We start from the raw sequence: 14613 nt of genomic DNA, 5'->3' as shown, positions 1-14613 counted from the left end.
CTATCATTAAAATGTTCACAATTGTTCACACTAAAAAATACTAGTAGCATTTATTTTTCTCCTCCGTCCATAATAAAGGATCGAGTATTTTCAACGGAATATGTCATTAAAATGAGAAAATGAGGAAAATATCTAAATCATAATATAAACACTGATTAATGTGTATTTTTTTTTATAAAACATTATGATATTTTGCGGGATTATTTTCATATTTTGTCTTTATTAAAGCTAGATAGAAACACATCTCTTTCATGCGGCACAAACTTGAAAACTAGACAACCACACAATTAATTATCGAAGGAAAAAAAATAGAAATAGATAAAATTGTATTCTTTCCGAACAGTGACAAAAGTGAAGACTTAAATTGAAGGCATTGAGAATAATCATAAATTAGGACATTAAAACAATGAAATTGTGAATGGATTCGAATTAAATTGTACAGTAGTAATTGTTATTTGATTTTTAAAATAGCTCGTAGCTTATACACATACTATTGTGTTTTCATCTTGATACATGAAATAATATGAAAAAGGGTTGGCCATATTAACAAAAATAAATCAAATTTACAAAAGAATAATACTCCTATTAAAGAAATTTATAAATTTCATGAATAATCACAGCTGAATTTTTTGTACACTTTACCCATTAAACTTGAAGGATATAAAAAATCAAACTGTGAATATATTATAATCTCAATAACAATTTATTAGGGATGAAAATAATAATACAATACAATATTAAACAAAAAAAACATAACAAGCTATGGTCATGAAAATAATGAGTAAATATCAAACCTTTTTCGTAGAAGACATGCTCAAAAGCCAAAGCTGTTTAGCAAAGACATGCCGAAGAAGTCCACACGATCAGACAAGATGATTCCCTAACCACAAGCACCTACCTCCTCGTCTTCGCCACCAATGCTGATCGTGTAACCCGGGGGATCCAAGGCGACTATACACATCTGTCTGCAAGATCTAGCACACAGCATTCTCAGACACAACAATCATCATTTATTCAATCACAATCCATATACTCAACTAATAAAACACAAGCAATCCAGATATGTAATAACTATTCAATACGCAAGATCCCATTTTCCTACAAAAAGGGAATTCAGATCAAATGTAGTACTACCAAAAGATTCTACCATGTTGTCATAAAGCTCCAGTCTCTGAAACATGACTACTCCGAGTTCCTCCAAACTCCATACCTCTTCTTTCTAACAACCCGAGTATAATCAATGGGGTGATGAACACAACATCCAAGCTGTATTTGCTGCAGATGAAATTGTGAATTACCACAATCTCACATCGACAAACTTTTCTAATGCATCTTCAACTTTCTGCATCATGTCAGCTTGTGAACGAAATCACGAACGTAGGATATGGAAAGACTTTCGATAAAGAAGAGATGAACTCCAAGAATGATGAGGGACGTTAAGAAGTAGGTTTTTTAATTGATGATCCTTTATGAAAGATACAACCTTATTTATAACTACCATAGATACTAACTAATTTAGCTTACAATGATTTGGGAAGGTTTCTCATATCCAAAGAAATAAATCGAAAGGCAAAAGGAAATAAATATAAGAAGATTTCCAGCTTGTGTTCTTCTTTCCATGTTGGGGACTTCGCCTCATCCTTCATTCCCATTCATAACATTTTGATACACTGTCAAGATCAGATCATCATAGTTAAGTGCTTTATATCAGCTAAATCACCATATACATCTTCTTTCATGTGCTCAACAACGTCATTATCTGCTTCCAGAAGTTCATCTTCATTATCAAGATCAACCAGAAACGAGTCATCCATTTCTCGCTCATGCCCTAAATTACTTGATTCAAGCGGATTACTGCTCGAGAAAAGGAGTGGAATTCCTGCAAATAATCTGCTACTAAAGAGGAGCAGAGCAGTGATTGTTGACATCTACATTGCCCTAAATGTAGGGACACCTTAACATAGCATGCATATTCTAGTGCTAGAAGGTTTTTTCAAGAAAGACGTCATATTGAGCACCCCTCTCCCATTGGCCTATACTCTCTCTCTCCCTCCTAAACTTGAAGTGTTTTGCATCTAAAAGGTCCTATATTTGTCTCCAACCAATAACTTCTTCATGAAGAAAAAACTGCATCATTTGGCTGTATTCAAAATTTAAAAAAAAGGTTTGTAAGAATAAGCAGACTCCAACATCCAATACTTCAAAATCATCAAGGCAAAAGGGGCCATTTTTCATTCATTATTTGCAAGCCAAGTAGTACTACATAAATGTACAACAACAAAAAGAAAGGAAATCAACATAACAATCTCCTAACTCATAGTATAACTAACTCAGGCAAGAATCAAGATCAGTCACCTGAATCCTAACCACGAGCCACTCGCCTCCTCATCTCCGCATCTTCGCCACCAATGGAAGCAATGCTGATCGTGCAACCGGGGGAGGATCCAAGGCAACAACTTCTCTCGACTCTCTGTACATCTGTGAACGTAGGTATTCAACGTGATTGAGCTATATGCACATCACTGTGCTCGTGTGAAAGATCTACCACGTCATCCTAGGAGCATTCCAGTGATCAAGCTCGTATACTTGCAGCTTCCCAAATGGGATCTGCATACATGAATGATCAATCAGATCCACTAACCAACAACATGTTGAAGCAATTCAGATATAACAGAGTCAAACGCAGCCATTGTCAAAAACAATTCCATCATATCTCAACTAATAAAACAGAACATACACAACTTGTTCAAATTCAGGAAAAAGAAATATAAGTGCAAGATATAGAAAACCTTCCTAAAGTGTCCAAATGCAGCCCAAGAAGTAGTCAGTAAGCAAAAAGATCCCATTTTGACAACATAAATTTGACTTTCCCTCTAAAATACTCAACCAGCTTCGTGAGTAGCTCTGTTCATCCACACCACACCCCAATATAACTCAATCAATAACTACTGACCTCCCTCAGAAACGGCTAAACAATCCCTAGGAGTGTCGAAGGACGAGAGAGAGAACTGCTTGGACACGACACCGACGTCGAAGTAGATCAAACCGGAGCTGGGAACGTCGACGCGGATTCCGATGACGGGGAACCAAAGGAACAAATCCTGCGCCGAGATCCCCGACACCTGGTCGATACGGCCGTAGCCGAGCGCGCCTGAGATGATGATGTCGTAGTGGAGCTCGTTCTCGAACTTGGCGTTGCAGGCGTGGTCCAGATGGGCCTCGAACTTTCCGGAAGCTTCGAGGCTGAAATTAGTGATCCCTTTGGGGAGAAGACCCATGGGGAGGCCGTGGAGCTGCAGAGCTTCGTAGATTGAGGCTTCTCCCCAGCTCACTGGGAGTATTGATGATAAGATGAGTAGAGAGAGAAAATGGCGAGGGGAGACCATTTTTTTTTCTTTTTTCTTCTCTTTTTTTTTTTTTAGTGTGAGAGGAAGAAGAGGTGATTGTGCTAAACTAAAATAGGGATTTTGGGAATTTGTTGGACAAGTGTTGGGCTTTGAATGGATAGGGGTGTAATAAGACGTGGGTCCACTTGGGGGCGGGGTAGTTGATAACTGATAAGTATTTAAATTCGAGATAAACCGATAAGTACGGAAAATTGTTATATATTCCAACGACATAGCTGAATTTCACCTTTCAATTAAATTACGTGCTAATTAACCTACAATTTTCCCTTGAATATTTTGCATTTAAGGTAAATGATAGAGTTAAATCATTTTTGTTCTCCCAAATATTCCAACTCCAGTTACATGTCCCATTTCAATTATCAACATTACACTGTTAAAGTCCTTTTCAAGAATGGTTTTAAAATTTATGTTTCCCTAAATTATTAGTAGTAAACAAAAAAAAGTTCTCATTTCGACGAACACCATTGTCAAATTGAAAGGAATCACTTCATATATTATATAGAGTATTATATTTTCTATTACACCACTAAAAAGCTAACAAATAGATCTCACTTTATGGACAGAAAACTTATTTCTAATATAATTTCTTTTCTGCACCTACACACTAATTCTCAACATATTTTAATCACAAATCATCTTTCTTTTCAAAAATTATCTCCTCATAAATTTCCTTTGATGCTATATGAAATTGTATTGTATCTTAAAAACATCACAAAGATCCCTTTTTCATGCGGTAGTATTACATTTTCTTTTGCAACTAAGTGTTATAAGTATACTACTCCATCTTTTATGATAGTATTATCAATTATGCCAACGGTGAACGGGCTAAGTCCCAACTAGCTAAGTTCTAAATCTTTTTTTAGCTCTTAGTTGCTCTATTTATGTTATGAAAAAGAAGTTACAACTTTATTTAATGATTTTATACACCAAAATGCCTAAGAGTTGCAACTTGAGGCATTGAAAAAACCAAAACAAAAGTAAAAGAAAAACAAGCATGCAAAGAAATGCCTTCATTGTAACTTCCCACTTTTTAACCACTTTTGATCCACAAACACTTTACTTGTAAGCTAAAAAACTAGTAGCTTTCATTGCATAAATTAAAGAGATAATAATGTTGATCAGAAAAATTATCTCCTGCTATACCCACATTTTGCAAGATGAGAGTTTTTAACTCTTTGATTCTAATAATTTTGACACAAATAGCATTGAGCTGCAATCCAGCTTTATCTGCGCCTGATGGCAGTCTTGTTGCAAAGCTCCCTGGTTTCAATGGCAGTTTCCCTTCCAAACACTATTCTGGGTATGTTAAAGATTCAATTTTTTCCCCTTCTTTTAGATTGGATTCAATTTCTTGTTGTCTTTTTTATTTAACTCCATCTTTCTTCTCCACACACATAGGTATGTCACCATCAATGAGAAGAAATTGTATTACTATTTTGTGGCGTCTGAGAGGAATCCATCTAAGGATCCTGTTGTCCTCTGGCTCAATGGCGGTCCGGGTTGCTCAAGCTTTGATGGCTTCATCTACGAGCATGGTAATCACACCCTCCTCTTTCTCTCTCTCCCTCTGCATATACATGTGTGTGTGTTCTTTTGTTTATCTTGATGTGGACTTGTTTTTGGCAAGATTAGGTGAAGTAACAAAGGTGTGAGACTTAGTGCATCGAAATTGTCTTTTATCTAAAGGATTCTGAGTTTGAATCTTTTGTTGAAGCTTTTATTCTTGGTAAAGATTCTGTTTGTGTTGCAAATGTGTTAGGTTGTAAGTTAGAATTCATGTATGGTCTTTTTCAATGTTGAAGTTTGCTTAGGTTGTTTTCTTGAATATTTCACTCCTTGAAAGCTAGTTAACCGTGCAGTTGTTTTGTTTGCTTCTTGAGACGTTCCTTCCAGCTACGCCATAATTGGATCGTGTTTGATTTCGATTGCAGGCCCCTTCAATTTTGCCAAGGAGCCACATGGTGGCTTTCCCACCCTGCATCTCAACCCATACAGTTGGTCCAAGGTTGTGATTCTTGATATGAATTGCTAAAATTCTCGTTACTTCTTGCGCAATGAGCTCTCACTATATCATCAATTTGTCGTTCTAGGTCTCTAGTGTGATATATCTAGACTCCCCGACTGGCGTTGGATTCTCTTACTCAACAAACACAACTGATTACATCACCGGAGACCTAAAGACCGCGTCTGACTCTCATACATTTCTCCTCAAGGCACTGAAAAATACAACTCTTCATTATATGTCTTTTCTGCATATTTGCCTCGACTAACTTGGTTTGTCGTCTGGCTTAGTGGTTTGAGCTCTACTCGGAATACCAAAACAACCCGTTCTACATAGCGGGAGAATCATATGCAGGAATATACGTCCCAACTTTGGCTTATGAAGTAGCTAATGGTAAGATTATCTTACCAATGTGAAGTGCTTCTGATAGTCGAGGATGCACGAATTGATTATGTTTTTCGCGAGTTTGTAGGAATAGATGCCGGTGTGAAACCTGTCCTCAACCTCAAGGTATTATATATATTACTCCTCGTCTTTGTAAGCAAGAAAGACGAAGAATAATACTACAAATTTTTTTATATTACAGGGGTACTTGGTGGGAAATGGAGTTGCTGACAGTGTGTTTGATGGCAATGCTCTCGTACCATTCGCTCATGGAATGGGCCTTATCTCAGATGAGCTCTTTGAGGTCCGTTTCTCCTGCACGTCCTCTATTGTACTATAAATGTACTATTTCAGTTGAACAAGACGAGACTCAGATTTGAAGGACTATGTGTATATATAGATATGTGTGTGTTTTGCTACAATGGTTTCATTATGCAGGCAGTCAACTCAGAATGCAACGGTGTTTACTACAATCCGACGAACCAGAACTGTGAGATCAAACTTGTCAAAGTTCATGAAGTAAGTTGTTTTCAATCTGTCAAATGTTGGGAGGTATATGTATTCTTTTTCATGTTGTATTCGCCATCTTCACGCCGTTCCAGGCTATCGGCGATCTAAACATATATGACATACTTGAGCCGTGCTATCACGCCCCAGCAAGTTTCATTCAGCTCAAGAACACGAATGTGCCTCTGAGCTTCATGAGATTAGGTGAGACAGAAAGGCCTCTACCCGTTAGAAAAAGGATTTTCGGGCGTGCATGGCCTTATCGAGCTCCAGTTAGAGACGGACATGTCCCTACATGGCCTCAACTTCTAAATGGTGAAAATGTCCCTTGCACGGTAAGAATTAAACAACAATTTGTCCCAAAAGAATTTGTTGACAACTTTGATTTCCTTCGTCAACGTGTAGGATGAGGAGGTCGCGGACATATGGCTGAACAACGAGGCAGTTAGGAAGGCGCTTCATGCTGACAGCGTAAGGTTACATTTTTCTCGTTGTTGGATCTCAAAGTACGTAACAAACTAAAGATCATGCCGGCTCCACCAGGCAGACCTAGCCGGAAGGTGGGATCTTTGCACGGACCGGATTGAATTCAACCATGATGCTGGGAGCATGATCAAGTATCACAAGAACCTCACATCACGCGGGTATCGGGCCCTCATATACAGGTTTGAGTTACACTACACAGTTTTGAAACACTATGTTTAGATAAAAAAATATGAACTTGTTTGCTATCTTATCCTTGAAACTCTCGATTTTATGTTTCATCAGTCTATCATATCATGAAATGTAAACATTGCCTTATGTTTAGCTCTAAGTGTTGAAACATTTTTTTCGAGGCTATACATGATCGTTTTGCTTGGTCGCAGTGGAGATCATGATATGTGTGTCCCGTTTACCGGAACTGAAGCTTGGACAAGATCGATCGGATACAAGACTATTGATGAGTGGAGGCCTTGGTATGTGAAAGACCAAGTTAGTGGGTATGTAACAAAACTTGCCATGCTAATTTTTTGTGGAGTTTTATCGATTTTATTGTATTTCATGGTGGTTCGGCCTGACATTTGACGACATGTCTTGAAAATCCGTCCGAGATCCAAGATGCCATATTTGTTTTCTGACGATGTTATGTTGTGCTTGAATTCGGATAAGGGCATCCATATACCGACAATTTCACACAGACTCTCCCTTCCTTTTAAATGTGACTTGTGTTTTTTCATTTGGTGAAAACGTAGGTTCACTCAGGGCTATGACTACAATCTCACTTTCCTCACCATAAAGGTATGCAAACACATGATATTTGTTGATTGTGTACATATCGTTATCAGCATCGTTCCTCAATGGACCGACTATACTGACCCTGGATCTTGACTGCGCAGGGGGCCGGGCACACTGTGCCGGAATACAAGCCACTCGAGTCGTTGGAGTTCTATTCGCGCTTCCTGGCTGGCGCGAATATATGAAAGTCAATGACGTTGCCCTGTCTTCGTCTTCGTATGAGACGGAGATATTATATTAGTTAACCTATTTACATTCCATTCTCAAAATGTTAGTTCTCCATCTACTCAAAATAAGATGATTGTGATACTTTGTGACTTCGAATTTACAATAAATAAATAAATAAATGTTAGTTATCCATCTACTCAATTCCGTATAATGTTATCAGCCTCATTCTTGCTATTATGATTGCATAATCCCTCAATTATGGAACAACATTGGATGAGATCCCCTTATGGCCTTATCAAGAGTTGGAAAGCATCGTTCACCTTTCCATCCTTGCATAGATCATCAATGATTGCGTTGTAAGCATAAATATTAGGTTTGCATGTTCCTTTTTCCAATCGACTGAGTACCTCCAGCCATTGATCATAACATTATATGTACGTTCATCGGAGACTCACACAATTTTTCTGTCGACAACTTCCACAACAATGTCGCTCCTTTCCAACCAACATCAGCCCTTTATCAAGCTCATACCCATGTTTGAAAAAACTGCCTAAAATAGCAAATCAAAATCAGGTCTTTTCAGTCGGCAAAAGCAATCAATCGCAATATTCAAAGTACTGTAGTGATTTAGAGGAGTATCCCTTTGAAGCATTTGGTTGAAAAGATGAAGTGCAACATTACCACGTTGCAACCACAACACTCACTCGACAATTTCGTGAAATCAATGACACAAGGGCACAAAACATCCCATAGGATAAGCTGAAAAGTACTCCACCATCTAATTTTGTGGCTAACATTATCAAAACTGGATCTTGGTACAAGAAATGAGAGATAATGCGGAGAAGCGATGGAAAAATGAAGAATTTAGATTTTGAATTTGGCAAAATTCTCCCAAGAAATATAGCAGTGGAATCTTGGGATAATTTTCACAAGTTTGGATTTGGGTTTGTGTTTAAATTTGGCGGAGAAAGATAAAAACCGGGCCAGGCCCAATTCATCTATGTTATTGAAAGCCCAAGATGAAAATAGCAACAATTGACAAATTTCCCCCAATTTCTCCACTCCAAACCCTCTTCAGCTCAACAATGGCGATCTCCACTCTCCAGAAACTCGCCTCCCAAATTTCCAAATCACCCTCTCTCTCCCTCTCCTCCCGCACCGTAATTGCGCGCACCTCCGCCACATCCGCCGCGCGCACCACCTCCGCGAAAGTATCCGATCGGATCATCAATCTCAGCGCCATCGACCCCGACGGCAACAAGCAAGACGTGATTGGGCTCACCGGCCAGACTCTGCTCAAGGCACTGGCCAACAAGGGCTTAATCGACCCCGCGTCGCACCGTCTGGAGGAGATCGACGCCTGCTCCGCCGAGTGCGAGGTGCACATCGCGCAGGAATGGCTCGACAAGCTGCCGCCGCAGTCCTACGATGAGCAGTACGTGTTGAGGAAATACTCGAATCGCAATTCGAGGAATCGCGTTGTGAACAAGCACGCGAGGCTTGGATGCCAGGTGGTTTTGACGCCGGAATTGCAGGGTATGGTGGTCGCCGTCCCTGAGGCGAAGCCCTGGGACACTCCGTAAGGGTTTCAGTTCGATGCGGAGGCCGGATGTAAGGTGTTTCTTCTGTATTCAAATAATTTCCATGAATTAAATGGATATTTGACCGGATCAATTGAAGACAATGTTGTGTTGAAGTATGTTTCAGGTTTTGGATTTTTCATATTTTCGTTATCATTTGCCCATGGATATTTCGATATGAGCTATACATTTATGTTTCACAGTTGCTCTTATGTCTTAGTTCTTTGTTTGATATCATCATTTTCATGTTTTTGCATAGTGTTTTAAGGCCATAAGCTAGAGTGTATAAATTGAGCAATGGGGGCACTTAGAAATTTGTTGTTTTGGATGAAATCTGAAAATGGCTCTAGTTAGTGTGTTATGCAATCAACTGTCAAGAATAGCAAGAGTATCGAGATGATGGTAATACATCGGCTATATAAGGGACTAGTTGATTTTTATGAAATCCAGAACTCGTTCGATTAGAGCTGTTCTGCAATATGCAATCGAATATTAAGATCAGTCTCGTTTTTGGACACAGTTGAGTATCTAAACGTTTGTACGGATATTTTAGTAACTAGTTGATTTTGATGAAATCCAAAACTTGGTTCCAGTCAGAGTTGTTATATATTAAGAGTAGTTGTATGCTTTTATATGATTATATCAGGATGCATGAGAATCTGTAAAGATTATGGTATTGTATCTTCCAAGTATTGCTTTTTTCAGCTGAACTTAGGAGTTAGGACGATGCTTGTTATATCATATCACGCCATCTATTGATTTTAACGTTCTTAAAATGGAATGGGATGACTGGAATTCGTTCTAGAGATGATCTTTTGGATATGCATTGGTGTAGTGAGTTGCAGTTTGGCATTTTGTTTGCTTCTCCCAATTCCAAAACTTAGCAGGCTTTGGAAACAGCTCAGGAGTAGCTAGTGATCTAAGTTTCTTTCTCATTCATTCACCATCCATCTATTTTATTTCGAAATAGATTTTGATGACTTGATATGAAGTTCTAGAAGATGGGTAAACAATGCTTGAAATTCAAAAACTGTCAATGCTAATAACTTGCCAAAAATATTATTTGTGTCAAGTTCTTGTGTTGGCACTGTGAAACCGAACACAAACATGATCATTAAAGATTTACTCTGACATTAGCACCAACAATCTCATTTGTACTAGGTTGTTATCATGTTGACACAATAACACCAAACCAAATATCGAATGTGATTTGAATTTTGTTTGATTTACTTGAGTATCGATGACTGCACTATAAACATAAAGATCGGGTTTGCAGCTTCCTTTTTCCTTCTCCTACAAACCAAGTAATTGAAGCACCTCAAGAGTATGTCCAGCTTTGCATAATCCATTAATCAAAGCATGATACTTTATACATTGGGCTTGCACATTTCCTAACTTCCACAACAGTTTTGTTGCCTCTTGGATATTCCCAACCAACATCAGCCCTTTTATGAGACTGGTGAAGGTTACAACCTAAAGCTCTACCCAAGCTCGAAAAATCTACATAGAACTGCAAACACAAAATCAGGTCTTTTGAGATGGCAAGAGCAGTCGATTGCAACGCTCAAGGTTTAGTCATTTACTGGAGCATCCCTTTGGAGCGTTTCGTTGAACATGTGAATTGCGACATGATATTACTGCGTCTTGACCACAAAACCAATTTTGTGAAATCAATATAGAAGGGTGGGGATGCATTCTTTCCATTTTCTGACACAGAGTGACAGCATCACTGGCGTTGCGCAAAGATCCGAAATGGAATCTGGGATAAGCTGAAAAATGTCTTATTCGGTGTCTAACATTATCAAAACTGGAGAATTTAGATAAAAGAATTCGATAAAAACTGCCCAGCAGAATGGTTGGAGGGAATCATAGGATGTTTTTAGGTTCTGTGATGATTTAAATAATAAGAATATTTGCTCCAAAAAGAAACACACACAAATAAAATAATCAATTGCGTAGTAATTGATGAGGGATGAAATTGATAAAGTTCAGTGATTAGAATGAAATCGATAAAAATGGGAATTGAATTTGAGTATCTTAAATATAAGATTAATTGAAAAAGAAGACCATGAATATGAAAAAGTAATTAAAATTAAAAAAAAAAGATTTAATAAATAGAGAGAATGAAACTGAAACAGTGCTATTGGAAATTTTAGTAGGAGTAGTTGTAGAAGGAAACCTATTATCGTCTTATTGTATAAATAATTGTTAAAAAGGCAGAAAATAGATGATTGGCCGAAACCAAATTTGATTAGGTAAAAGAATCAATATCTTACCGGAGGGGATCACCTAATATGGTAACATTAGCATTATATGACTTGACTATTAAATCATTCTCACAGCCATATAACTCCTTCACAAAAACCATGGCTTCCAACCGTGGATTCGCGACCATCGATTTCGATCCCACAGCCGTCGATCGTCGGTTATGTGAAATCTTCAACTACAAAGCCACTTCAGTTCAACAAGAAACCAAGCGCCACGCCGTTCGTGATTGGCCGGACAACTGTGGCCCCGCTGCGGACAGAGAGGTGTGCGCCGTGTGCATGGAGAACCTGTATGGGGAATATTGGACGGTCGGAGTTCTTCGCTGCCAGCATCGTTTTCACAGCGGCTGCATCGGAGAATGGCTGCTGCGGAAGAGTGCTTGCCCTCTTTGCAGGGCCATCGTTCTTCACAATTAACTTCAGTAGTATTATTATTTGTTCATATTATGCGCATTTTTAGGTTAATTTCATTGACATGATTATGAAAAAGTGCCTAATTTGATAATTCTTTAGTTGCATAATAGTAATACTACAATTCAACGTCTTCAATTTCACTTGTAACAAACCATGTATTTTGGTATTTTCAACACTCTTAATTACAAGACATCCTCAAGGTATATCATTTTAGAGTTAGTAAGACGATAAAGCATAAGCATGTAAATTTAGGAATATAGCTGATCCATCTTAAACTGATGTTGCGATGTATATGACCAGAGCACACCACAATGATGTGATCTCACCATCCATATTTTCCTTGTGTTTGAGCTTTGGTGAGCAACCCTCTCCGCGAGCTCGGTCTCTTTCTGCCTCATGTCGAAGTACAATGACCCAATCCGGTGCCTCCGCTTATGCAACTTTGTCGGCTTACCTTCGGTAGCATGAATCCCAAAAATGGACATGTGATTTACTGCATATGATTTGAATTACACTAGTAATCAAAGCACAAAACAATCTTCTTAAATCTTAGATATGAAGTGCTACTATATACCTATGAAAACAGAAATTGAATCTCAACAAGAAGTAAGCACAAACAACTCTCCTTGATTGAAATTGAATCCCTACAGGAAGTGAGCACAAAGTCATTCTAAAACACATTACAACTGTTTAAAGTATGCCGACATAATTTGATATATAAAAGAATCAAGACTAAAACAACATAACAGATGGTGCTGAGAGAAATGGTCGATATCAACATCAGCATAAACTATAGCAGTAATTTTTATACCTACAAGAACCAAGGACTATACAGCTATCGATCTTGGCACAGACAACCAAATTACTTTCTCCTTTTCCTAAATTACAGACTTGGGCCTACTACTAGTGAACCAGATCCAAGAAAATTGCAATTGCCGATTATTCATCAGCTCATCCTGCTTCACCTCAATTATCTCTGGTGGAACATCCTTCTTCCTGCCAAGCACATGAAATGCAGTCGAATTGAGCATCGATCGCCGGGATACTGGACAGGAACGACGTCGTCCTTTTTCTATTTTCTTCGTCATCATGAATTAGAGTTGAAGAGACGTAGGTTTCAGATTTCCGTGATTTCTCCATGTTGAGCTCCTAGGATTGGGGAAAGAGTGGGCGGAGTGAATTGAGGAAGGACAGAGAATTGAAGATCTCTTCTGTAGATTTTAGCTAATACTATATTGGGCATGCTTGGTATGATGGAATGAAATGGAGATTGGAATGGAATGAAGATATGAATGAAATGTCAATTTCCTTGGATTTCCTTTGCATTTTTATCCATTCACACCAAGCAAATGAATAGAATAGAAGTAGGAATCACTTTCCATACCAAGAAGGCCCTATGTTTCAGTAATATTAACGAAACTCACTACGCACTGCAATACAAGCCGCAACATCAATCCCAAAAATAAAACATGAGACACCATTGTCAACGAAAACCAATTAAAACAAACTGAAATACAAGACGCAACATCATAACAAAATTGAAGCCATTATGAGTTAAAAGCTTACAAAAATGACTATATAAAACATAGTAACTCAACGAGATATAACATCATCTTCCCCGATCAGTGCAGGAAAGCATAGACGGCGGTAGAGATGTAAACCAGAAGAGCAGAAGTGACTAAAACAATCAACGCCGCCACAGCGTGCACGGCCGATTTGCTCCCACACGAAAGCATCCCGAGCCTGATCTGAATCACATTCACCATCGACAGCATCAGGAACAAGCATCCCATCACCGATCCAATCGCCGACGCCATCATCCCAAATCTCAGCACCTTCAGATTTATGTGAGCCCTAAATATCTCGTCCACGTCCTTGCTGTTCAGCAAATTGATCGCCAATTTCAGCCCCTGGGCCACCAGCGACGAGAACAGGAAGAAGCTGAAGGAAACCACCTCGAACACCAGCAGCTTCTTCGCGATGTCGACGCCGGCGTCGCAGGCGGAGCGGTTCTCGAGGCTGTGCTGCCCCGGCGTCGCCAGAGAGAGCCCCACGAAGACGGCGATGGTGAAGAGGGAGTTCACGTTCACCAGGCCGTCCAGCGCCGTCACGTGGACGCTCGTGGTGGACGACATTGAGTAGGGTTTCGGGTACTCGTCTTCAAGGGGAATTTGGGATTAATTGGAAGAGGAGAAATAAATGTGATTTTTTTTTTCAGGTGAAGGAGCTGCGGAGGAGTGTTGCTTGGAGAGGTTGTACATCGGCAGAGGTACAACTTTTATATTTCGAGGAAGAGAGAGAAACCTTTTGCTATGTCATTTATTTCCATTTTGTGCTTCTTTTCTCTTTTCTTGCAATATGGTAAAAATTGTATATGGTTTTATATATATAATTACAAATTGTGTTTTTTTACGAAAATATCATTCATAGAATCACTATTGCCTATTGGGTGTATTAATGTTGCATAAAGTAATATCGTAAAGTCCTAAATATTGCCTATTGGGTGTATTAATGTTGCATAAAGTAATATCGTAAAGTCCTAAATATTGCCTATTGGGTGTATTAATGTTGCATAAAGTAATATCGTAAAGTCCTAAATATTTTCTTTT

At 38.7% G+C, this 14613-nt stretch overlaps 4 protein-coding genes across 9 annotated transcripts; 2 read left to right on the top strand and 2 right to left on the bottom strand.

The window, feature by feature from the left end:
* Nucleotides 1-661: 661 nt before the first annotated feature.
* Nucleotides 662-3448, bottom strand: LOC125214274 (uncharacterized). Of its 6 annotated transcripts, none has more exons than XR_007175089.2 (3): nucleotides 2954-3444; nucleotides 2356-2607; nucleotides 662-2140 (listed from the first exon to the last, which is right to left on the bottom strand). XR_007175089.2 is itself a non-coding variant. In XM_089069360.1 (2 exons), exons 1-2 carry the CDS (start codon nucleotides 3384-3386, stop codon nucleotides 2542-2544), a joined length of 495 nt encoding a protein of 164 aa, XP_088925486.1. In that variant the 5' UTR covers nucleotides 3387-3448; the 3' UTR covers nucleotides 2200-2541. The 6 variants fall into 6 exon arrangements, 1 of the variants encoding a protein (XP_088925486.1); XR_007175087.2 differs by having other exon boundaries at nucleotides 662-1670; XR_007175088.2 differs by having other exon boundaries at nucleotides 662-974.
* A 1069-nt stretch (nucleotides 3449-4517) lies between these two features.
* Nucleotides 4518-7931, top strand: LOC125214273 (serine carboxypeptidase-like 20). The gene is made up of 14 exons (XM_048115216.2): nucleotides 4518-4707; nucleotides 4806-4942; nucleotides 5339-5412; nucleotides 5498-5620; nucleotides 5700-5802; nucleotides 5882-5919; nucleotides 5996-6097; nucleotides 6232-6312; nucleotides 6396-6635; nucleotides 6706-6771; nucleotides 6844-6965; nucleotides 7167-7280; nucleotides 7533-7578; nucleotides 7677-7931. The coding sequence occupies exons 1-14, from the start codon at nucleotides 4565-4567 to the stop codon at nucleotides 7758-7760; spliced, it is 1473 nt and encodes a 490-aa protein (XP_047971173.1). The 5' UTR covers nucleotides 4518-4564; the 3' UTR covers nucleotides 7761-7931.
* Nucleotides 7932-8786: 855 nt separating this feature from the next.
* Nucleotides 8787-9525, top strand: LOC125211276 (2Fe-2S ferredoxin-like superfamily protein). The gene has a single exon (XM_048111001.2). It carries the CDS (start codon nucleotides 8829-8831, stop codon nucleotides 9324-9326), a length of 498 nt encoding a protein of 165 aa, XP_047966958.1. The 5' UTR covers nucleotides 8787-8828; the 3' UTR covers nucleotides 9327-9525.
* Nucleotides 9526-13534: 4009 nt separating this feature from the next.
* LOC125211229 (maternal effect embryo arrest protein) lies at nucleotides 13535-14341 on the bottom strand. The gene has a single exon (XM_048110950.2). The coding sequence runs from the start codon at nucleotides 14137-14139 to the stop codon at nucleotides 13627-13629; it is 513 nt and encodes a 170-aa protein (XP_047966907.1). The 5' UTR covers nucleotides 14140-14341; the 3' UTR covers nucleotides 13535-13626.
* Nucleotides 14342-14613: the final 272 nt, after the last annotated feature.

This window comes from Salvia hispanica, chromosome 3 (genome assembly GCF_029641045.1).
Source record: "Salvia hispanica isolate PSC_SH4W2 chromosome 3, Shi_PSC_v1, whole genome shotgun sequence".
Classification (NCBI taxonomy): domain Eukaryota; kingdom Viridiplantae; phylum Streptophyta; class Magnoliopsida; order Lamiales; family Lamiaceae; genus Salvia; species Salvia hispanica.
Note: the sequence above shows the minus strand (reverse complement) of the source record. Positions and strands in the feature narration are given on the sequence as shown.

Excerpts from the sequence above, each read along its gene's own strand:
- LOC125211229 (XM_048110950.2), bottom strand. The coding sequence starts at position 14,139 with ATGTCGTCCACCACGAGCGTCCACGTGACGGCGCTGGACGGCCTGGTG.
- LOC125214274 (XM_089069360.1), bottom strand. The coding sequence starts at position 3,386 with ATGGTCTCCCCTCGCCATTTTCTCTCTCTACTCATCTTATCATCAATA. Across the intron at positions 2,612-2,961 it reads AGGGATTGTTTAGCCGTTTC|GCAGATCCCATTTGGGAAGC; the intron begins TGAGGGAGGTCA and ends TCATTCATGTAT.
- LOC125211276 (XM_048111001.2), top strand. The coding sequence starts at position 8,829 with ATGGCGATCTCCACTCTCCAGAAACTCGCCTCCCAAATTTCCAAATCA.
- LOC125214273 (XM_048115216.2), top strand. The coding sequence starts at position 4,565 with ATGAGAGTTTTTAACTCTTTGATTCTAATAATTTTGACACAAATAGCA. Across the intron at positions 6,098-6,231 it reads TCTCAGATGAGCTCTTTGAG|GCAGTCAACTCAGAATGCAA; the intron begins GTCCGTTTCTCC and ends TTCATTATGCAG. Across the intron at positions 7,579-7,676 it reads TCACTTTCCTCACCATAAAG|GGGGCCGGGCACACTGTGCC; the intron begins GTATGCAAACAC and ends TTGACTGCGCAG.